The sequence below is a fragment of the Xyrauchen texanus genome, chromosome 35, assembly GCF_025860055.1.
Source record: "Xyrauchen texanus isolate HMW12.3.18 chromosome 35, RBS_HiC_50CHRs, whole genome shotgun sequence".
Classification (NCBI taxonomy): domain Eukaryota; kingdom Metazoa; phylum Chordata; class Actinopteri; order Cypriniformes; family Catostomidae; genus Xyrauchen; species Xyrauchen texanus.
Genome location: NC_068310.1, coordinates 17,161,028 through 17,184,810, shown reverse-complemented (window position 1 = coordinate 17,184,810; position 23,783 = coordinate 17,161,028). Strand labels below are relative to the sequence as shown.

The 23,783-nt window shown below is 42.2% G+C and overlaps 1 protein-coding gene across 1 annotated transcript in view; it reads left to right on the top strand.

Moving 5' to 3' along the window:
• LOC127629046 (chemokine-like protein TAFA-1) overlaps window positions 1-18,098 on the top strand; it is an 85,320-nt gene extending 67,222 nt beyond the window's left edge. Inside the window, exons 4-6 of the mRNA XM_052106061.1 lie at window positions 7,280-7,404; window positions 7,647-7,708; window positions 17,211-18,098. Coding sequence (XP_051962021.1) covers window positions 7,280-7,404; window positions 7,647-7,673 — 152 coding nt within the window. The 3' untranslated portion in view covers window positions 7,674-7,708; window positions 17,211-18,098. The remainder of the gene's footprint in view (window positions 1-7,279; window positions 7,405-7,646; window positions 7,709-17,210) is intronic.
• Window positions 18,099-23,783: the final 5,685 nt, after the last annotated feature.

Below are 23,783 nucleotides of genomic sequence, written 5' to 3'. Positions count from 1 at the left end.
CCGAGCTTTCCGTCCGCGATAAAACATCTACGGAGGAATTGCTCGATGTTGTTACTCGTGCGGTTGCCAGATTGGACTGGCCACGCGACAAAGAGACCCCCAAATGCTCCAAACGCTCCAAATTAGGGGATATAATTATATAATTAGGGGATATTCAGTGATGCCGCCGGTCGAAGAGACGCTTGCGGGCTATCTCTCGCCGGGCTCGGCATCGTCACTTAAGAAGCCCTCTCTCCCCTCAAAGCCTTGCAGGACAACCTCCACTTCAGTGGGAAGGGCTTATCAAGCAGCAGGTCAGGCTGGTGCTGCTCTGCACACTATGCTCCTCCTCCCAGGGATTGGGGACAGTCTCGCCGCCCTCGCCAGCCCCCGAAGCAAGACCTCAGGACTATAAATTCTAGTAAGAGAAAACCCTGGCGGTCTTGCGCCTAGATTAGGGGGTAGCTCCCCTCTGGACGGGTCGCGTGCTTCACTTCACCCCTCCAGGTACCCCCTCGAAGCCCCTCCATCCCTGCCACCTCTTGGTGTTTCGGGTTGCAGAGGCTTCCATCAAAATTGGGTGTTTTCGCTGTTCCTGCATTTTATTCAGGACTCGAAACACTCGACAACCCCTCAACAGGAAGTGTTAAAATATAATACCCCTCTCAGAGATCCTGGCAGCATGGAAACTTCTGCCGGATATATTCTTTTCTGTGGGTCTTATAAGGGCGTCAGGATTTAATTCACTCGCCGCTTTTCCGTGTTTCAACGGCATGTTCTCACTACCGTGAACCGGATTTTTTTTTATGTAAAAAAAAAAAACTCAATCTCCTGGTTAAAGGGGCCATGGTATGTGTTCCCCTTCCAGGGAGAGAGTTAGGTTATTACACTAAATACTTCCCATTTCCCATGGAGGGTGAGGGGTGGCGTCTGGCTTACATCTTAAAGCTTGAACTACCCGTGGGTGTTCAAGTCCAAGATGATGCCTGTCAAGACGGTCGTGTCTCAGGCCCTACAACTCGTTTGGCTGGTCACCATCGATCTTATGACGCACTTCTATACTTCATTTAGAAGTTCTGCCACAACATGGAAAGTTCCTGAGGTTCACTTCCGGGGGCGAAGTCTTCCAGGGTCAGGTTCTTTCACTCAGCCTAGCCCTTTTTACCCACACATTCACAATGCATGATGTAGCGCTGGCTCCTTGCGACTCCGGGGCATATGCATTCTGAATTATGTAGACGACTGGCTGATCCTAGAGCAGTTCCAGGAACTGGCAGTTCAGCACAGTGATACCGTCTTAGCTCATCTAGTTTCTATGGGGTAGAGGCTCAACGCCATGAAAAGCGTCCTCTCTCCCGCTCAGAACACTGTCCATTGGGTATGATGTTCGATCACTATGCGGGCACAACTGTCTCCCGCTAGAATCGAGTCCATTCAGTATACCCTGAGCAAAGTCAGGCTAGGTCAAGGTTCTACTAGGTCTCAAAGTGACTGCGTCCTCTGTGATCCCTCTGGACCTTCTGCATAAGACCATTTTTGTTGTGGTTCAAAGCCAGGGGGTTTTCCTCCAAGGGCCAAACCCCCTAGGCTAATAAGGGTTACGCGCCTCGGGCTTCGTTCCCTTCCTATGTGGTTCAGACCCCGGTTTTCTACCTTGGGTCCCACTCTAGGTGTGTCTTGTTGTCGCAGGCTGCTAACGACAGATGCCTCCCTGACGGGCTGGGTAGCGGCCTTAAGTGGTCATCCAGCTTAAGGGGATAGGAGGGTCATCAGCTCAGTTGTCACAGTCACTGTCTCGAGTTGATGGCTGTATTTCTGGCTCTGAAATACTTCCTCCTGAGGCTGCCATGTCTTTGTGCGGGTGGGCAATACAGCGGTAGCCTCTCACATAAATCATCAGGGAAATCCACGTTCTTGTCAGCTGTATTTCTGACGCGTCGGATTCTCCTTAGGGCCCAGGGTAAGCACCTGTCACACAGGGCAGTTATATCCCTGGATGCCCGTATGTGGGAGCAGATTTACTGTCTAGATAGAAAATACCAACAGGGGAGTGAAAACTCCACCCTAAGGTAGTAGTTGGCCAGAGTTCGCCAGCAAGGGTTTTTTGCTTCTTACTGATAGCACCGCTGGCCGAACAGGGCTTGGTTCTCGAGCTAATCTCTTCCCTCGACGGCTCGCCTTGGCGATTCTGAACAGGAAGGATCCTCTATCTCAGGCACAGGGCAATATTTCATCCATGCCCCGAATTGTGGAATCTTTCATGTTCGGCCCCTAAGGGTACCAACTGAAGGACACGGGGCTTTCTCCTGAGGTTATCGAGACCATTTTAAATGCCGGGCTTTTTCCACTTGGAACAAGTTTGGGTGAGATCTTAGGGCAGAAGAGGACCTCTTCGCCTCTATGAATAGCGCAATGTCTCCTCTACTTCTCCCTGAGTCACCCAGCCCCCCCGGGTCTGGAAGTTGAGTCACATACATGACCCACAGCACATCTGTATGCGTTTCTTTTCCCGGTTTCTCTGCTCCCAGGAGTCTTGGCCAATGTTCACCAGCAAGGGTCTTGCCTCCTACTTATGGCGCAGCGCTGGCTGAACAGGATATGGTTCTCGGAGTTAATATCTCTCCTCTACGGTTCGCCTTGGTCGATTCCGAACAGGGAGGACCTTCTTTCTCAGGCTCAGGGGACATATTCATCCCCGGCCCGAATTGTGAAACCTTTCATGCTTGGCCCCTGTAGGGTACCAACTGAGGTTCGCAGGGCTTTCTCCTGAGGTTATCGAGACCATTTCAAGTGCTAGGGCTCCCTCCACTTGGAACTGATCTGGGTAGATTTTACAGGGCAGAAGAGGACCTCTTCGCCTCTGTTGATAGCGCAATGTCTCCTCTACTTCTCCCTGAGTCAATAACCCCCCCTGATCATGGTGACGCATACATGGCACTAATGTGCCTGCATGCGTTTCCTTCTAATAAGTTCATATTACAGAACCAGCTAACTGCCAGTTTGCTTCAGTTTTGGAGTCTCTGTAGAAAGAACTGTCAGCGGGCACTTGCCTCACCACTGCCAGGTTCTATGTGGCCTCCACTTCGGTTTGCCACGCTCGGTGGGCGGTGGGCATCCTTGCTAGGACCTCTTCATAGGGTAAGACCCCCCTTTTTAAAACCTCTAGAGTCAGCGTTTGGTAGACTTCTGACTCTCAAGATGGTTTTTCATATGGCAATTACGTCTCTAAGTAGACTTGGGTACCTAAAGGCTCTGTCTCTTTTGCCGGCCTGTTTTGAGATGCCCCAGGTAGGACCAAAAGCATTCTTTGCACCCTCACCCTGACTACCTGCCCAAGGTGCCTTTCGCGACCCTTGGCCAGTCATTCTCTAAGCCTTCTGCTCCCTGCCGTTTGTAATGCCGGAGCAGCTGAAGACTAGACTTTGTCCAGTCTGTGCCCTTCAGAATTATGTCCACCGCATTTGCTAGTGGCGTAAAGTCAGGGCAGCAGTTCTTCACTTTGAAGCCGTGACCGGGCTGTCACTTTGGGTGAGGGACCTTACTGCCCGGGCCTACGAGGTGCATGGTCAAGCTTCGCCAGTAGGTTTTACCAGAGGGCTCTCCTCCTCTAAAGCCTTGGCTAGAGGTCTCCCTCTGCAGCAAGTTTGTGGTGCGTCAGGTCGGTCCTCTCTGTGCACATTCATTCAACTTTTATAGTTTGGATGTTCTTGCCACTCTGGGCTCTTACGCCCTTGATTTGACACCGAACAAGTTTGTGGTGTGGCAGGTTGGTCCTCTCCGCACACATTAATATAATTTTACGGTTTAGATGTTTATGCTACTCCGGGCTCTTACGCCCTTGAGTAGACATCTCAAGCTCATGTCTGAGACCTCTCGTGTTCTTGTGAGCACACCACAACCGTAGGGGTCTGGACTGCCCCAGTGCGGCAGCGTGGGTATTGCGTTCCCCGTAGCGCTTAGCAAAAGCGCAGCATCAAAGTGAAGCTTTTTGTAAAGGGAACGTCTCGGGTTACATGTGTAACCCTTGTTCCCTGAAAAAAGCGGAACGAGATGCTGCGCTTCTTTGCCGCACTGGGACATCCCAGGACTGCTCTTCAAAAAGAAGTATCTGACGACACCTGGTGACGTATCCATTTATAGCCTGGCCGCAGGTGCATCTAATGATTACATCAGCCGAGGCTATAAATTCCGGTCAATGTTCATTGACGTGTTTCACACATTATTCAGCTCGGTTCACAGCTAGAGTTGTTCCCCGTAGCGCTTAGCAAAAGCGCAGCATCTCGTTCCGCTTTTTTCAGGGAACAAGGGTTACACATGTAACCCGAGACGTTTTCTTTATTTTAGGCTAATACAAAGAGAAATAGCATTGACATTCTAGAATATTAGACTGAACTCTTGCTTCATGTTATTTATGAGATTCTTTGTTTACTTTTTGGAGGATAAGAGACCTCTGTAAAATGAATTTTTATCAAAACAAGAAACTCTTGCCTGTGGAAATGCTGCCATGTATTTGTGTATTGCTCTGTTACCTTGGCCATGTTGAACTGGCAAAAAATGGAAGAGTAGCATTAGATTTGTCTGAGCAAGAGCTTTGAAAATTATACATGTGTGAACAGTCTATAAAACATGAATATTTGTTCACCTTTTGCATGGAGAAAATACAGCATGGAGCACAGCCAAATCAAAGGGAAGATAAAGTAATTTTTCCAATGAATCACAAGGAAACAACCATTGGTTGAGTGATTTTGGGGTTTTCAATATTAATGAATCTGATCAGCACTTAAGTTTAGATTCACTAAGTCACTAACATCTTAAGCGCTCGTCAAACAGAAACAAGTAAATAGCTGGAACAAGTTCATCTTCTTCTCTCAAGTAAATGCTTCCAACTTGTATCACAATATTCATAGGCTATAAGTGCTAGACATGTTGTAACACTCTTTCTCTCCTTAAAAATTTGATGTCCGACAGTAAATAACATTTCAAAGGCTGTACTGGATATGTCATAGATGAGTAGTGATGCATTAATAAATCCATATCATATTCATTCATTATCATAGTGATGCAAAGATAAGATGCTCTCAAACTCCTGAACACCTCCTATCTGGAGTGGTGGTGGCGTAGTGGACTAAAGCACATAACTGGTAATCAGAAGGGCGCTGGTTCGATCCCCACAGCCACCACCATTGTGTCCTTGAGCAAGACACTTAATCCAGGTTGCTCCGGGGGGATTGTCCCTGTAATATGTGCACTGTAATTCGCTTTGGAAAAAGTGTCTGCCAAATGCATAAATGTAAATGTAATCTTGCTGTGCCTTCTCTCTCTCATTTGCACTTAATGGCCTCTCTCTCTCTATTTGGAAATTATCATAAATTTAGCAAATTGGGAAAGATTGATATCTTTTAAAAGGCTCACAATGACTGTATTTTCTCCCAAGAAGCTGAAATGAAGCCAGCGCATAAAACTTTCCATTGTAATGGCAGTAAATTGACCTTCATTAAATGTACAGCTTATAGTTCTAAGAAGACTACAAGGGGAAGCAGCATGAAATACACTGTAGTGAATGAATTGGCATGGGATTTCATTTCAGAATAATTATTTTCATAAAGTGCCACTTTGTGGAATGGTCCTACTGACCCCTGACAGATGTCTGCGGTCAGTAGGACATCTGTAGGAAAGTGTTCAAAATGTTTTCATTTAGACAAAAACACAAAAGCAGGATGCAAAAAAAATAATACATAAAATCCTGGACAGAGGCAAGATGGGCTTTAAACATAAAATCCCATGTGAGGGGAAACAATAGAACTAGAACCAAAAACCTAAACATACTTCAGAAACAAACAAAAGAGAGAAAACAAGAAATAACCAGACCAACAGGGAAACATGACCAAACAGGAAGGACAACATGAAGAAGAATCCAGCACAGGACAGAGATAACATGGGAAATATAAAGAGGGAGAAATCAGGCAGGCAAACAAGAGGGGCAGGTGGAGCAAATTAAAAGATCAGAGAAACAAGGGGCGGGGCCAGCAAACAAGACAGAGAATGAAACAGGAAGGAAGAGAAAGACATGGACACATAATAACAGTTGCGGCAGAGGAGCATGCACACAAAATAACAGAAAAAAAGAACAGTACATGCGAGTCAGGATCCTGCCAGTAAACAAGAAACCAGACAGAAGGCAGGATCCTTACATCATCAGCTATTCATCCAGAGTAGAAATGTACTAGTGGTACTAACAAAGACCCCAACATAGCTGGTCACTAGCTTATGTTGTGTTTTGAATGCTGGTCGACAACGCTGAAATTTATGATGAGAATCGATCCAAAATTTCAAACAGTTTCAGAGACATTTTTACATCAATTCACCCAAGTTCACCTTTCCCTGTGGAACTACTGATAGGGTGTTCAGAGATCTTATAATACTGAGATAACAACCTTTGCAGTTCTAATATTGGAGAAAGCATAATGGCTGTAACAGTCAACTAGCATTTTACGATAGATTGCTGATGCTATACAAATGAATAGAGAGATCCATAAACTGACGCGGTAGTTCAATCATCCATGACTTCTCTTAAAAAACAGCAATTTTATCATAGTTCACTCCAAAAGGATTGTTTAGTGTAAAACATGTTGAAGATTAGCTGACAGGCATTTCATTCATTAAACAACTAACTGTTTTCTCACAAAAGCAGTTTATTTTTTGTTGTGAAGCATCTCCTCCATAGACATCCATTCAAAAAGAACATCCTCTTGTCTCCTTGGCAGTGTGCCTCCATAGAATTTCTATGGAACGGCTGTGTCACGCAAATCTATGGTAACCTTATACGCTTCCGTATCAGAAGGGCTTTGGAGAACCTGTCTCTCTAAGGATGCATTCAGAGGTTACATTATCACTCATTTTTACTCCATTAAAATGTTTACTCCATTGACAGTTAGGTTTAGTGTTGAGGTTTGGGGGTAGTGCTAATAAAATATGCATTCCTGTTGACACTTTAACATCATTCACAACTAAAATTAAACTCGATTTTGGTGCCTCTCTGTGGGCTTTTCACACAGAATTTGGTCAATGACAATTCCCTTTTTGACCACTGGGGGCAGTGGTTGGATTTTGATAAGAACAGACCATTTTCAGCAGAAAAGGTTTTTGACCGAATCCACAGTGAGATCAGTCAGAACAAGATTCTCTCACGCACACATAAACGTGCAACGGATGTCCAAATTTTAAATTTCGGTGACCCTCTTTTAAAATCAGATGCAGTAATGACCAGTAAGAGCCAACCCCAATTATCCTCTTCTCGCAGCCTCCATAGTGATTGGGAAGTGGTGGTGTGAGATGGAGCCCTGTCTGGAGGGAGAGGAATGCAAGACCCTGCCAGACAACTCTGGCTGGATGTGCTACTCCGGGAACAAGATCAAAACCACCAGGGTGAGATGAAGAGCACATGAAAGCATTACTTGCATTACTCTTATTTTACATGCCTTACACATGTTATTCAACAAAACCTGACGTTTGCTGGTGCAGTGTGCGATTGCATCAGTGTGCACAATTTTGTGTTTCCGCTGTGTTTATTTATTAAACGGAAGTGCCCATTGAATGTTCTTCACAGAAATATTTATTATAGGGAACCAAAAAAGACATGAATATGATTTTATTTTTATTTTTTTCAGAATACCCACCCATACACATCCTTGTAGCATTTGTAGGCCCTCCGCTGATGAACTTTGTAAAGGTTTGCTATTTTATTCCTTCATTTTGACTGTTTTGACAAGGTGATTATGTGAAGGAATAATGTGAATGTATAAATTTAATATGCAGGTTCCAGTGGGTCAGAAGTTTACATACATTTTTCCACTGCACGGTACAACTCGACTTGACTCGACTCTGCTTGCTTTTTGGGGATATTCCACTGTGGATAGTACCTGGTACCTGGTACTTTTTTAGTACCACCTCGATGAGGTTCCAAGCAATCCGAGCCGATACTAAATGTGATGTCAAAACAGTTCACTGATTGGTCAGAGAGAATCATCACTACCAGCGTCACTGTATTTGCGACACGGGACATCAACCCGCTAGTTTTGAAGTTAACTACAGCGATAGCAGTATCGTCATGGTTACTGTCATAACCTCCGTTCCCTGATGGAGGGAACAATACGTTGTGTCGATGTAGTGATACTAGGGGTCACTTTAGGAGCCCCAAAACACCTCAGATCTTTGAGAAAAGGCCAATGATAATTGGCGAGTGGAATTTGCATGCCACTCCACCTGGACATATGGGTATAAAAGGAGCTGGAATGCCCACTCCATTCAGAATTTGTGCTGAGGAGCCGAGACAAGGTCCGGCCATTCCAGTGGCTAGTACAGTGTTGTGGCAAGAGGGACACAATGTCTCATTCCTTCCATCAGGGAACAGAGGTTACGACAGTAACCTTCTGTCACACACTTGACGTTGTGTCAATGTAGTGACACTAGGGGTCCCTATAGAAAATGCCACAACAGCTGAACCGTGTTATGCAAACTGCTGATACAGGTGCAAGCAAGCTGCTGCGTGCGTAATAGCAGGAGCATCACTCTGCATGTAACCTCCCCCAACACCCCAAAACTCGTCATGTAGTTCCCCACATCCCTGAGGGGAGGAAGCGACGTATCTATGTTTTTCTCTCCACAGAGTATTAAATCAGCTGGGGCCATCTAATGCAATCATACACATCTTTCTTTCAGGGGGAAAAGACCCCACGGAGACCACATCCTGCCCAAAAGAGGAGGTCAACATGTGGCAATAAAACATATGGGCTCAGCAGCCGCACGTGGAAGAGTCCTGGTGGTAGGCCTGCCACGAAAGGGGGGGAACTCTACAAACACAGCGACCGGGGGCAGAGAGTGCTCTGTCCAAGGGAGATGCGGGTCCGCTGTCAGGGAGACCGTATGACTGAATATACATCACAGGGGTTACCGGAGTAATCTGCACCTGTGGTGCACCTATCCCATTACAGGGCATATTAGACCCCGTATTGGGGCTGGCTGAAAACTCCTCCACAGAGTTTGTGAACCATAGGGCAAGGAAAGAAAGACATCCAGGGTCAATGACTTTGTGAATTCGACTGGCGGTAAAAGGGCACGTTTTTGCCTCAGGGGAGAGAAAAGGCACTATACGCAAGCGATACACCTGGCCAGCTGTTCCGTATTACCAAAATCTACCTGTTCATACCTGAAACAGCACCCCAAACCCAGGAACCAATCATCAAGCCGCGAGCGCTCAGGGGAGGGTTCCAGTCCAACACGATTCTCGTGGCAGCCCAGGCAAGCATGGCGGTCAGCTCTGCATCAGCCTCAGACTGGATGGGCAGACCCATAGGTGGCAGCCCAGTCGAGTCATCGGCACTAAACAGCATTGGAAAAGCAAGCTCAGAAAAAAAAAGCAAGTCGAGTAAAGTCGAACCGTAATGTGCAGTGGAAAAGTGCCATAAGTTAACTGTGCCTTTAAACAGCTTGTAAAATTCTAGAAAATGATGCCAAACCTTTAGGGAGTTAGCCAATTAGCTTCTGATAGTTTAATTGGCTAATTCGAGTCAATTGGAGGTATACATATGGATGGATTTTAAGGGATACCTTCAAACTTGGTGCCTCTTTGCTTAACATCATGGGGAAATCAAAAGAAATCAGCCAAGACCTCCATATTTTGTTTTCTGGACCTCCACAAGTTTGGTTCATCCTCTACAAGTCTGGAGCAATTTCCAAAAGCCTGAATATCCCACATTCAACTGTACTAGTGGTGCCTGCAGCTGCACAGCCATACCCACTGCGCATACCAGCACTCAACTGACCTAAAGTAAATATTTACTCAGAACATTTCACCAATCATGAAATTTCTAATGGCTGTTTAAAAGAACTAGCAATGCCCAAATTGTGAATGAATCATTAATTTGAGTTGTTTCTTTCAGTGAATTGCAAATAGGCATGCAAAATGGTCTGAATCGATTCGTAATTCTCACTGAATCACTTGGAGCGGTTTCTCACACAATAAAAATGTTATGGGATATTTACAAACACAGAACAAACAGAGCTGGATACAGTGGAGACTTACCTAGAATCAGTTGAAACTTTGAGAAACTTCAGCTAGTGCTGAGGCATGTGAACAAGGGGCTGTTCAAACTGAACTTGTTTTTGCGTCCGCTCGTGCTGTTTTTCACAAATTTTCCATGTAAACATTAGCTACATGGATGACTTTTGACAACTGCAACACGTTTCACTGTGTTTTTAGCATCTCTCACAGGAGTGTTGCATTTTTAGATGCTGTGTGAAGTTAAAAAGAACTTCAACTGATAAAAACACATCTCACGAGGGATGTGTCGGGTTCTGGTCAGTTTTGCAAGTAGGACTTTGGGTTTGGGTTTGTATTAATAAAAATAAACAGGCCTACCAAACTTTTTTCACACTCTCACTTACACACACGCACGAATGGATGAGTTAGGGGCCAGCATCTGTTCTGTTTTCCCATTGTTTGACATTTGCACCATGTCTCGCTTTTTCTTCAGTGTCTCAAGAAGGACTGGCACAAGTTAAAAAGAAAGACACCTGCACTCTGTTTCATTCTTTGCGCTGCATCTAGATTGTTTTTAGCGCAGTTATCACAAAGTTTCAACATCCTAAACAAGTTAAGGCTACATAGAGTTCATTTTAAGGCCCTTGTAGACCTCTACGGCAGATTTCTATGTGTAGCGTGTACAGGATCTCCATATCAGCTGACAGTTAAGCATTCCCAGCAATCTGTGGAATGGTGAAATAAACACAGGACAACAATGTGCATGTGATCAGCGCTGGTCTTGCTGGGTTATCACTTTTAGCAAAAAGTTCACATTAGAACAAACACAAATGTCAAAAAGATAAATTGTCAAAACAAATTGTTTTTCTTTACGCAAATCTCCACTGTTTCAGTATCTTTCTTGCAAATACACAGTGTTTTCATGAAGATCTGTCAATGAATCATCAGCCAATCGCTGTGTTACTCATTTGCATATTCAAAATGCTGTTCAGTATTACATGACTTTCAGAGATTTCACTCAGTTCAAATAAAATAAATGATATCAAACACGTTTTCAAACATGAAGTTTCTGTGTGTTTTACCCATTCTAGACCACTCGCATGCCTTTTTAAAGGGAACTAAACATTATATGAACAAATGTAAAGACATGTTTAAACATTCACCTTCAAATCAACACTGTAATTGGACATACATATCATCCAATCGCGATTTCATTTCATGATTAACCATGCAAAATGTTATCAAAACGAATCAATTTCTAACACTTAATATGCACTAACAGGTATTCTTTCAACATCCATGGAGATTGACATATAAAACAACCGATTAACCTGTGGAATGGTGAAATAAACACAGGACAACAATGTGCGTGTGATTAGCTCTGGTCTTGCCAGGTTATCATGAACAACGCTGCAGACCCATCGCAACACACTGCACTTCCGCTACTGGTCTGACAGAACCACCATTCCCTCAATGTATTTTTACATACAGAGACAATAATAATTTCACCATTTGTGATGAACCAATAATTGGGGCATCACATATGCATACCCTCAGACTAAATCCTGCAGGCACCCATGGAACAAACAATAGTACGCAAGTATAAACACCATGGGACCATGCAGCCATCATACCACTAAGGAAGGAGAAACATTCTGTCTCCTAGAGATGAACATAGTTTGCTGCGAAAAGTACAAATCAATCCCAGAACAACAGCAAAGGACCTTGTGAAGATGCTGGAGAAAACAGGTAGACAAGTATCTGGATTTACAGTTAAACGAGACCTATATCGACCTGAAAACTGCTCAGCAAGGAAGAAGCCACTTCTCCAAAACTGCCAAAAAAAAAAGCCAGACTGTAGTTTACAAGTGTACAGGGGGAAAAAGATCTTGTTTTCAAAAGAAATGGGTCTTCTAAATGGACAATGACCCCAGGCATACCTCCAAAGTTGTGGCAAGTTAAGGACAACAAAGTCAAGGTTTTGGAGTGGCCATCGCAAAGCCCTGACCTCAATCCAAAAGAAAATTTGTGGGCAGAACTGAAGAAGCGTTTGCAAGCAAGGAGGTCTACAAACCTGACTAAGTTACACCAATTCTGTCTGGAAGAATGGGCCAAACTTCCAGCAACTTATTGTGAGAAGCTTCTGGAAGGCTACCCAAAATACTTGACACAAGTTAAACAATTTAAAGGAAATGCTACCAAATAATAACAAAGTGTATATAAGCTTCTGACCCACTGGTAATGTGATGAAAGAAAGTAATCTGAAATTAATAATTCTGTCTTCTATTATTCTGACATTTTTATTCTTATAATAAAGTAGTAAATTAGGGAATGTTTTCTAAGATTAAATGTGAGGAATTGTGAAAAACTGAGTTTAAATGTATTTAGTATGTAAACATCTGACTTCAGCTGTAGACTGGGGGCCAAACGTTTTTATTAAATTACTATTACAATTTGAAAAATATTTCAAATTAAAACTTCTTAAATTACTTCAAACAGTTCTCATTAAAAAATCCTCCATGTGCAGCAATGACAGCTTTGTAGATCTTTTCCATTCTACCTGAGTACACAAATTACTCAGTTGACATTTCACCCCACGCTTCCTGTAGCACTTGCCATAGATGTTGCTGTCTTGCCTGACACTTCTCATGCACCTTTCTCATTGCTGATCCCACAAAAGCTCAATGGGGTTAAGATTCATAACACTCTTTTCCAATTATCTGTTGTCCAATGTCTGTGTTTCTTTGCCCACAAACATTTTCTTATTATTTTTCTGTTTCAAAAGTGGCTTTATCTTTGCAATTCTTCCCATAAGGCCTGCACCCCTGAGTGTTCTCTTAACTGTTGTACTTGAAATGTCTCGGTTACTTTGTAACTTCTGTTCCCTGATGGAGGAGTGTCGAATAGTGAAACTCTTGGGAGTCCAATCCACCTTCAGATCTTTGAGAAAAGGCCAATGTGGCAAGTTTAATTTGCATGCCACTCCCCCCGACATACGGGTATAAAAGGGAGATCGTAATGCTAGCACTATGGCATTCACTATCCAGTGGGCAAACCTCTGTTTGGAGACAACATTCCCTTTCTGCTGTCCGCCAAAGCAGACAAAGAGCTGCTCAGAGTGTCTAAAGCTCTGCGTGCGGTCCAAGTAGATGCGCATGCACCTGACACAGCAACGATAAGGCTTGGTCTGCCTCCTCCGAGGGCAATGCTTGCAGGTTCACCACCAGATCCCTTAAAGGGTTGGGGTCTCAGGATCACGTGAGAGTTACCCAAACCGAACTCAAGGCACTCTTCGCTGACAGAGAATGTTTGCAGGTCCCTGACCCTCATGATGGAAGTGAGCGGGGTGAGGAGGGTGGTCTTCAAAGAGACAGCCTTCAGCTTGACTGACTCAAGGGGCTCAAAGGGAGCTCTCAGTAGACCAGAGAGGACCATGGAGAGGTCCCAGGAGGGAAAGAGGCGTGGTCTAGGGTGGTTCACCCTCCTGGCGTCTCTCAGGAACCTGATAATCAGGTTGTGCTTACCGTGGGACTTAACTTGGATGTCATCGTGATACGCTGCTATGGCAGCAAAATAAACCTTAAGAGTGGAGGGGGACTGCGCAACTCTGGGAGTCTTCGCCACGTGAAGAACAACACCTAGCGAAGATACACCACTTCAGGGAGTAGAGGTCCCTTGTAGAAGGAGCTCTAGCCTGAGTGATCATGTTGACCACAGCGGGCAACCCGTTAGGTCCACCAATCCCATCCAGGGACCAGACATGGAGACTCCAGAGGTCTGGGCGTGGGTCCCAGAGGGTGCCTCGACCCTGAGAAAGAAGGTCCATACTCAATTCACAAGGGAGGAGCTGTCACGAGGAGTGTGAGGTCCGAGAACCAGGTCTGAGTGGGCCAGTACGGAGCCACAAGGGTGACCTGCTCCTTGTCCTCCCTGACTTTGCAAAGAAATTGTGCAAGTAGGCTCACTGGGGGGAACGCATACTTGTGTAGTCCACTGGGCCAGCTGTGTGCCAGCGCGTCTGTACCGAAGGGAGCTCCCGTCAGGGCATACCAGAGCGGACAGTGGGAGGATTCCAGGGAGGCAAATAGGTCTACCTGTGCCTAGCCGAATCAACTCCAAATCAGCTCGACTGCCTGAGGGTGGAGTCTCCACTCTCCCCTGAGGTTTTGGAGGCGTCCATCGTAACAACGACATGCCTGGACACTTGCTGTATGGGGACTCCTGCCCGCAGGAAAGCAAGCTTGGTACAAGGGCTGAAAGGGCGGCGAGCAGTGGGCTTTAGAGCCACGCGATGTGTGCCTCAGGTCCGGAGCCAGTGCTGTTGCGGTCTCATATGCATCAACCCAAATGGCGTGACTACCGCTGAGGATGCCATATGACCCAGGAGCCTCTGAAAATTTTTCCGTGGGACCTTCATTTTACGCCTGGTTAAGTTCAGGCAGTTCAGCACCAACTGCGCACACTCATTCATGATGCGCGCTATCATTGACACCGAGTCTAACGCCATGCCATCTTGAACGGGAGTCTGTGCAAGGCCGGAAAGCATGGCGGTCAGCTCCGCGTCGGCCTCAGACTGGGCTGCCACACCCGAAGGCGGCAGCCCTGTCGAGTCCTTGGCGTCTGACATCACCAAGGCACTCCCTGATCCAGCGATTGACTTCTCATCCAGCTCGCGAGCGCCAGAAGAGCAAGGCTGGCGGTGAGGCAAGCCTGCGGCCATCATGACCGTCAGAGGCGGAGTGGTAACGAACGCATCCAGGAACGGCACAGAGATGGAAAGGCATCTTTAAAAAGACGTGTCTTTAAAAAGACGTTCAACGTCACTGTGCCTTGCTCTAATAGAGGAAACAGGCTCCCAAGAGCGACCCCTAGTGTCTTTATTCGACACAACGCCGAAGTGAGTGACAGAAAGGGAGCTGGTGTTTAGCGGGTAGAATTCAATGAAGCTGTCAGCTGAGGACATGTGAGGGTCTATTTATCAGCTAGAGACTGAAGTACTATCTTCTTGTTTAGTTGTGCATCTGGGCCGTCCACATCTCTTTCTGTCCTTGTTAGAGCCAGTTGTCCTTTTGAAGACTGAGTTTCTATTTTGCCATTTTTTACCTAATATTTACCTTAAGACATGCCGGTGTGTTGCATACTGTAGCAACCCAGAAACAAACACAAGACAATGTTAAATTTCATTTAACAAACCAAATAGCTTTCAGCTGTGTTTTGATATAATGACAAGTGATTTTCTAGTACCGAATTTGCGATTTAGCATAATTACTCAAGGATAAGGCTGCTGAAAATGGGGCCTGTCTAGATTTGATAAACAATTACTTTCTTCAAATAGTGATGGTGCTGTTTTTTTACATCAGTAATGTCCTGAGTATACATTGTGATCAGTTGAATGACACAGGTGAATTAAAGTACAAATTACGAACGAAACGAAACCAGAAGCGGCATCAGCCGATTTTGCCGGGGCTTCAGCCCTGAATGTTTTGAGTGTAGCCCCGAATGTATTTTGAAATGTTGACTGACAAATATGAAACCGGACAATAGCCTATGCAAACCCCCAAAATAATAAGTTGCCTTATTTCATTGTGCTTTGGCTTTGCACATACTGCATACAGCCTGTAAAAATAGACATACTGTAGGTCTTAAAAATAATCTAGTCTAAAGAATAAGTTTCTTTGATTTCGGTAGCCTATGGGCTACTCCATTTCTTCCTCTCTGTTGAATATGCAGCAGGTAGGGGAGGAGCTAGCACAGTCGTTGACATCAACTAATGTTACTTAGTGGCGAGTTAACAGCAGTTAGCAGGAAAGACAGCAAAAATGAAGCAAATGAGGCTATGGGGATTTTTCCGAAAGAAGTCAGTGGGTAGCCAGGAACACTAGTCTTATCACACTGCACTTGTAACGAGAGCCAGCAGGTAGATAGTTGTGCAGTGTGTAAACCTCACTCTCCTGACCTCAAGAGGTGCACTAGCGACTGACGCCCTTGTTAGCGCATACGCCTCTCATGCTGGAGACGTCGGTTCGAGTCCCGTTCGGAGTGTACATTTCTTGTTTATCAGGTGTTGTTTTCTCTAAGGATAACCAATAAGCATTAACATAAAATGTATGTGTGACTTGTTTTGTGATATTAGTTTGTAGTAAATATACATTTTGATTTGATTAAATGGTTTTGTAGAGTGTAGCAAAGATGAGCTACAGACTGAGGAGCCAGCAGCAGCAGCTGTGCCAAAATCAGGCATAGAAACCGGTAACAATTAATCAGTCACTTTACTTTAGAGAAAGTTAAAAGTGAAACATTGTTTATCCCAATGATCCTAATGAAAGGATTTTGACAGATGAACATTGAGAATTATATAGAGTTCGATGCCATGGTCTGTCAATGAACTTAGAATAAAGTCATTCATGTATTGCTTTAACTTAGGATCTTATACATCATTTTGACTATTCATGGAAAAAATATAAATTATTTATATTAAATATTTTTTTTTATCTCACTTTACTCACTATAATATAACTCTTTTGTGATGACTTTATGGTAATGTACATGAAAATACAAGAATCATAATAGATCTTAGGGCAAGTCCACTGATCTGCTCTTCCCAATACATTTTATTCAGTGGTATTGGTCTACAATTTGACATATGTAGCACTTGATGAATTAGTTGTTTAAAGCTCATTTGCAATAAGTTATGTGCTGTATCTGTTCTTTTGCATCACAGATGATTCAGGGAGGAGAGAGGATGAGTTAGTCGAGGATAGTACTAGAGTGGAAGATTTAGGAACTGTAGAAACAGGCCCAGCCAGAGCAAACCTCAAAGAATACCCTCTCACCAGCTTTGGACTACAGAGAAGTGGTTGCTAGTGTGAAAATAAAATGGTCTGGGCTAAGCCCCGGATGTCCTTCGATGCTGGAAACGCCTCTGAACGAAACAGCAAAATCTGTGCATTATTCAAAACTTTTGGCCCCCAGTGTAAATATATATATATGTGTGTGTGTGTGTGTGTGTGTGTGTGTGTGTGTGTGTGTGTGTGTGTGTGTGTGTGTGTTTATCCTTATAAATAAATCATTGACTGGAAAAGTCATGCAAATTCTCTAATCTAAAATAAATGGTGTGGGGATCCTGTGAAAATCATTCTTCGATTGTTTTCTAGTTACCAATCCATCCTTTTTTTACTTTACTATTTTTCAGGGAAACGTCCAAGAAGAGAAACTAAATCATGTTTATTCCAACTCTAAAACAACAGCCATTTCTCTTATGACTTGATATACATAAAGGAGTCCTCTGCTGATAAGTCTATCTGCCTGTGATGCTGAGAATCAAGGACACCAAACTCTCCAAGAACATCTTTGTGGGCAAAGAACGCTTTTCTTTTGTTTGTTTTTGTTTGACAACAGTCAAATATCTGTTTTTGCCCTGTGAGTCTTGGATAATTAAACACGTATCTCTTTCTGTGGAGTGCACTCAAACCAGCTTTACTTTGCCTGAAATATTCTTCAGCTGTATTATTATTGGATGTTCTTCTTTCTCCAGAAGTGGCTGAACAAGTTAATTTTCCTGCTGTATGTAGTGAAACTGGCTTCCTATTTTATAAACAAGCAACATTGTCATGAGGAAGATTGACTTTTATCAAGCAATGTAAAAGAAGACACTTTGTACTGGCCAGAATGCTGAGGAGAACATGTAATGTGCATGGAATGATTGATCCTCTCCAGTCCTTCCACAGACGGCTCTCTTTGGAGGTGGTTTCCCAGAAAACTATCTCAGAGTTAAAGACTTTTGAACTTTTTTTTTTTTGTAATACTAAAACCAAACGTCCTTGGCATTATTACAGAGAATGGAAAACTTTCAAAATAGGTGGAAGAAATGTTTCACATGAATAAAAAGAATACAGAACAGGTGAGCATTACTGTATGTTACAGTTGTATTTAATTTTATGTGCTTGCAAACAATAATTGTGAAAAGCAATGGGTGAGAAAGTGCAGTACAGCAGAGGAACAGTCCTGTTTATGTATTCTTGTTCACTGTTCCTAATTCGATTTGTTGATTGGTTACATTGGTTTAATTTTGTTTTTTATTATTTGTAGGGCTTCAGTGATATTTTAACACAATGATTAATCAAAGCCTAACTGAAGTTTTATATATATATAAAAAAACAACATGTTTAATGAAACGTTAATGAAGTTTGATTGAAATATGCTGGTGTGTGCATATATAAAATGCCATGACATTTAAATACGCTAAATCACATTTATTTCCCCTTGTTCAAATATAACTACATTAAACAGTACAAGACCTATTAAGACCATTGTGTATTTTAGAGGTTATGGTCTTCTGAATGGACTGGTTAAAACTAAAAACACCAGTGGTCTGACTGAGGATTTTTAAGGATGGAGAGAGAGCACTGAAGGACACTCTGGGAAAAGTTTACCTGTCGTTTACATTCAGAAATAGAAATAGGAATAGTCCTCTCCACTCTGAGCAGCTGAGGGCCAGAGCACACACTCACTCTGAATATGTATTTGCAGCATTTTAAGTCAAGTCAAGTAAATTTTATTTGTATAGTGCCTTTCACAACACACATCGTTTCAAAGCAGCTTTACAGAAGATCAGGCATTAACAGACGATAAAACTGTAATGTCTATAATATCGATAAATCATCATTGTGTAATTAGATAAAATACGATTGTTAATCGTGTTTAAAAATAAGTAATTAAATAATAATTGTATTAATAATCCCAGTGAGCAAGCTGTAGGCGACTGTGGCAAGGAACACGAAACTCCATAAGATGTTGATTAATGGAGAAAAATTACCTTGGGAGAAACCAGAATCACTGTGGGGGCCAGTTCCCCTCTGGCCAACATCATGAATATAATGTAAATATTACTTATGTATAGTTAATAAGTTATGTCAAGTTAATAATATAGTTATAAGTCATGGTTTAAAATGATTAAACTAAGTAATTGTTAAGAGTCAGTGTTTAAACATCGATTTTGTTTGAACTGTAAGATTAATGACTGTCTTTGAAGTCCATCCTGAATTAACTGCAGAAGTTCACATAAATGCAATTGTCCTTGTTAATTGGCTGATGAAAGTTTTTGTTGGCAATTGTTAGTCTATGTATTCCATTTCAAGATCGTAGTTCATCAATTGACCGAGGTGATGCAGGCAGAGATCAGGGATGTGAAACGCAGTTCAACCTGGCCGGTAATTTCGGTGAGGTTTGGTGTGGTCCATCCTAAATCCAAGGTTCAGACAATGGCATATGAAGTATCCCATGTCTTACGGTTGGAGTTGGCATCAGTTCATCCTCTGAAGTCCATCATAATAGACTGAAGTGATGTTTGGCTGGCACCAGCTGCATTTAGTCATCATCATTCAGTGACACTTAGCAGTGGAGTCCAACATGAAGCAGGAATGGTGCTGGATCCAGCCGGTTCTGGTGACCTCAGGATAGGAGTCCCGAGGTTGTGACAGGGAAACAAATAAACTAATATAAGCATAGATGCCATTCAATTTATTGCATAGTTATAAATCATGATCAATGTTTCTGGTTTCTGGTTCCGGCAGACTAAACTAAAACAGCCTAATTGTGGAGGTTGGAGGTGTATGCCTGACTAAATAGATGAGTCTTTAATCTAGACTTAAACTGAGAGAGTGTGTCTGCATCTCGAACAGTGTTAGGGAGACTATTCCATAGTTTAGGAGCCAAATATGAAAAGGATCTACCTCCTTATGTGGATTTTGATATTCTAGGAACTATTAACAGGCCAGAATTTTGCAATCATAATGAACGTGATGGAATATAGCGTGGTAGAAGATCACTTAAGTACTGCGGAGCTAGACCATTCAAATATTTGTACGTAGTTAACAGAATTTTAAAATCAATACGGAATTTAACAGGTAGCCAATGTAACGATGATAAAATGGGGCTAATATGATCATATTTCTTGGTTCTTGTTAGCACTCTGGCTGCTGCATTTTGAACCAATTGAAGTTTATCTATTGATCTTGCTGGACATCCTCCCAATAATGCATTACAATAATCTAGTCTTGAGGTCATGAATGCATTAATTAGTTTTTCGGCTTTAAGCAGGGAGCCTGTAACATAAGAGCTCAGTTTTGCTGTCAGCATGCATAGAGGAGGCTCTAACTACAGGCTGAGTGAATACAGATCACTACATATTCAGTCCTCAACATGGGACAGTGGGGGGTGAACTTTAGCCCTCACCTTCAGCTGAGCTTTAGTGGAATTTCAAATAGTTGACAGACGAGTATCAGAATTTAAAAATGTATGAATGGTAATCTAAAGCAAATATCAGCATTTTCTCCTTCAGATGGAGAGGACTTTGTTCCATAGTCTACATTTGGCAAATGGAAACAGTTCTTTTAGAGAATCTAAAAATTAATACAAAAGTAGTCTAAAAAAACGGGTATAAAGGCCAGCCTAAAGGAAAATTTGTTTTTTATTTCTGGTCATGTGTCTCAAGATGAAAGAAATACAGTACAATATTTTTTATTGAATATTGATGGAACAACATAACTTGTGTTAAAACAATTAACAACATATGATATTGTGTAGATACCGGGCAATAGTTGTAGGGCACAATTTGTCAACCTAATAAAATATTTTTGAGACGCAAGATCACATTTGACATTTCATTCCATCTTAAGTATTCTATAAACAAATTAAATCTCCATTGTGAATGGATCAGTCAATGTGTGCCCACTTTGAAACATTTTCATATAAAATCTATTCCCCCACCTAAGAAAAACAGTGTGTTTAATAGGGGCCTTTAGCCCCTGCAACAGGGAGTCTTTTTACCCCAAATACTATCCTTTCACTTATTGGACAGTTGATTACATTTTTTTATATAATCACATTGAACAAAATTGAAAATGACAAATTAGTATTTTGTTTCAAAATAAATGTGATAATTTCCAGGATATTCATTAGCTACATAAATATTAGATTAAATTGCCTCAAAATCAACCATTAGACATTACACGCAATGATCTCATGGGAGAGGACAAATTTGCATTTCATAGTGTCAAACAGGTGTTTAGGAAAGTACTTTGGTAGTTTTTGATGCTATTTAGTGTTTTGGGAGAACAGAAAATTAAAGGGGCCTTTTACCCAGTGGAGTCTTTAGCCCCATTGTACCCTTATCACAGTCCTACTTCCTACATAAATGTAGGAAATGAGCAGGCAAAACTTTACAGCCATATTAAAAGACATCTGAAAAAAAAAAAAAAGATTTCTATACATTTGGAATCAACATTTTGTCACACATTTAATTTCAGTCATGACAAATACATTTATTGTCTTATAATGGATATGACAAGTTGGTTTGGTCTAAATGTGTTGAGCATGTATGACATGCTGCTGCTGCACAATGAGACATTTATACAATCCCCTTGAAGTAGATCTAGACAAGTGATACTGGTGAGAAGGAGGGTTTCAGAGAGAAAACTCTTGTAGCATGCTGCAGTGAAATCGGCTTACCTGCAAACAATAATTCAACAAACATAAAGATTTTAGGCTATAATTAACGTAAATGTGGGGAAAGTAAATGGTCCTGCGGTGACAAATGCAGTTTTAGAAGTAAAAACTTTTTTCCTCAATTAATTAATATGAGATCAGAAACTACAATAATTAATATAATTATAATTATATTATAATTATAAAATAATTTGCATAATGCCATTGAAGTAGCATTAGATTAGAGTGTTGTCTGTCAACTACCCAGATGCATGTTACAGTGTTGTTCCTCCTGTACTTTACTAACATATTTTCCCAGAATGTTTGAAAAGACACTTTTCTGCCATACCCTCACCAATTCCAACCTGCAGTACTATTTAGAAGGGCAAATACAAATTTATATGCAGTACGAGTTCTCTATAGCAAATGTGTTGAGAAAAACAATTATCACACATTCTGATGGTAGCTTTTGAGCTCTTTGAGGTCCAGCAAATGAGGCTATTAAGGATTCAAAGCAGTTTCTGATACAATGAATCCACTGGAGTTTTAAAGGATAAAAGCTGTTATGTCCTACTTGCTACCACAGAGTTCACTGCATTGACATTTGCTCTGAGAGATGATTCTAGGTCTGGAAAGTCTGAAATGCAGAGGCGGACCTACGGGACAGGCAAGCCAGGTAATTGCCTGGGGCCCCAAGTTGGGGCAATAACAATTTGCATTTAGCAACAAATGCATGTAAGAGCAGAATTTACAAATTAGTGACAGACAAAAAAAATGTATATCATGAGATCAGGCTGCATGTTTTGAATGTTCAAAATTCTGTGACACCACACTAGGGGGGCCCCCATCCCTTTAGCTACTAATTCAAGTATTAGCAGGATGCAGGAATCATGAGGAGGATGCCCACATGTACCAATCTGGGAGTCAAAAGAGGAAAAAGTAAGAGGAGGAGGAGAAGCATTACAGTGCTGACTGGTACACAATCTGTAATGTTTACTGAATTATCCCTTCTCATGAAAAGATTGCCAACAGCTGCTCGATTCGCAATCAGTATTGTTTACATTCACTTTGTGAGATTATACATGCAGAAGAATTGAAACGATATGACTTGAATCTAGAGTTTGCAATCCTGGAATTCTTCACCATCATAAATCAAACGGCCCAGGCATTCTCATTGGTCAGAATGGCCCCTCTGCAGTCTGCTGATCTTCCACACAGAGTTAATCAGAGTTCTCTTTGTAATGTTACAAGGACCATCAGATTTGCACAACTCATTTTCACAAGACATTTCATCTTAATCTAGCCTGGCTAGATAATGCTGAAAATCGCTTTGAACTGTGGTAATGTTTGTACCTGACAAATTAATGATTATAGACTGATAGAACTCTTTAAAATGTGTGTAGTGATGTGCAATCACCTATAATTGATAAATATAAACATTTAATTTTGTATGATTCATCTCATTCTACTTAGATTGGTAATTATAAGGCTTAACTTGATAAAATGCAATGATGTGTAAAACCAATATGATTTTGTAACCAGAGATTTTCACGTTTTGTTACCTACACATATAACAGCCATGAAAATATGTCATGTTTAGTATGTAAGCGTTCGCTGGGGTCTGAAGAGAAAGCTGAGCTATCATGTCTCTTGTACCATTCTCAAGATATAAAAGCTCATGATTAAATATGCACTATTTTTGAGAGGGAAATTTTGAAGAGTCTGAAAAAAAGGACCATAACACAACTGTCGGAAAAGACAGCCCAGTTGGTCATGTGACTCTGAAAAGTCACTTCTGATTGGCACAGGACACCTTTGGGGATGTGGCCAATTTCAGTTAAAATATTTCCAAACAGGAAGAATATGCTCTCTTGCCTCTTCTCTCTTCGGCTCTCTGCTCTTCTGCCTGCACGTGCTTCGTCTGGTCACTCCGCTGACGGCCAGGTCCTCACCATCTGAGGTCCAAGGAAGCTCGGGACTCGACGTCCTGAGAAAACTCATCACTCTCTATGGCCTCTCTTCAAAGTTAACCCCATAATTTATACAGACAAATCATACAGAGATCCAAAACATTGATGAAACGAACTTTCGATCAAGAACCAAGTAACGCAAAGAACACAAGGAAACACCAAAGACACGCAAGTACATCTCCAATATTGTGCTCAAAGTGCTGGTGTATTAATTAAATAATTTGGGTAATCTGATAGCAAATCGATGTAGATTCAAAGAAGTATAAATGGTTCTTAAGGTATTGTCAACAGACTCCATAAAGTTCATTTTC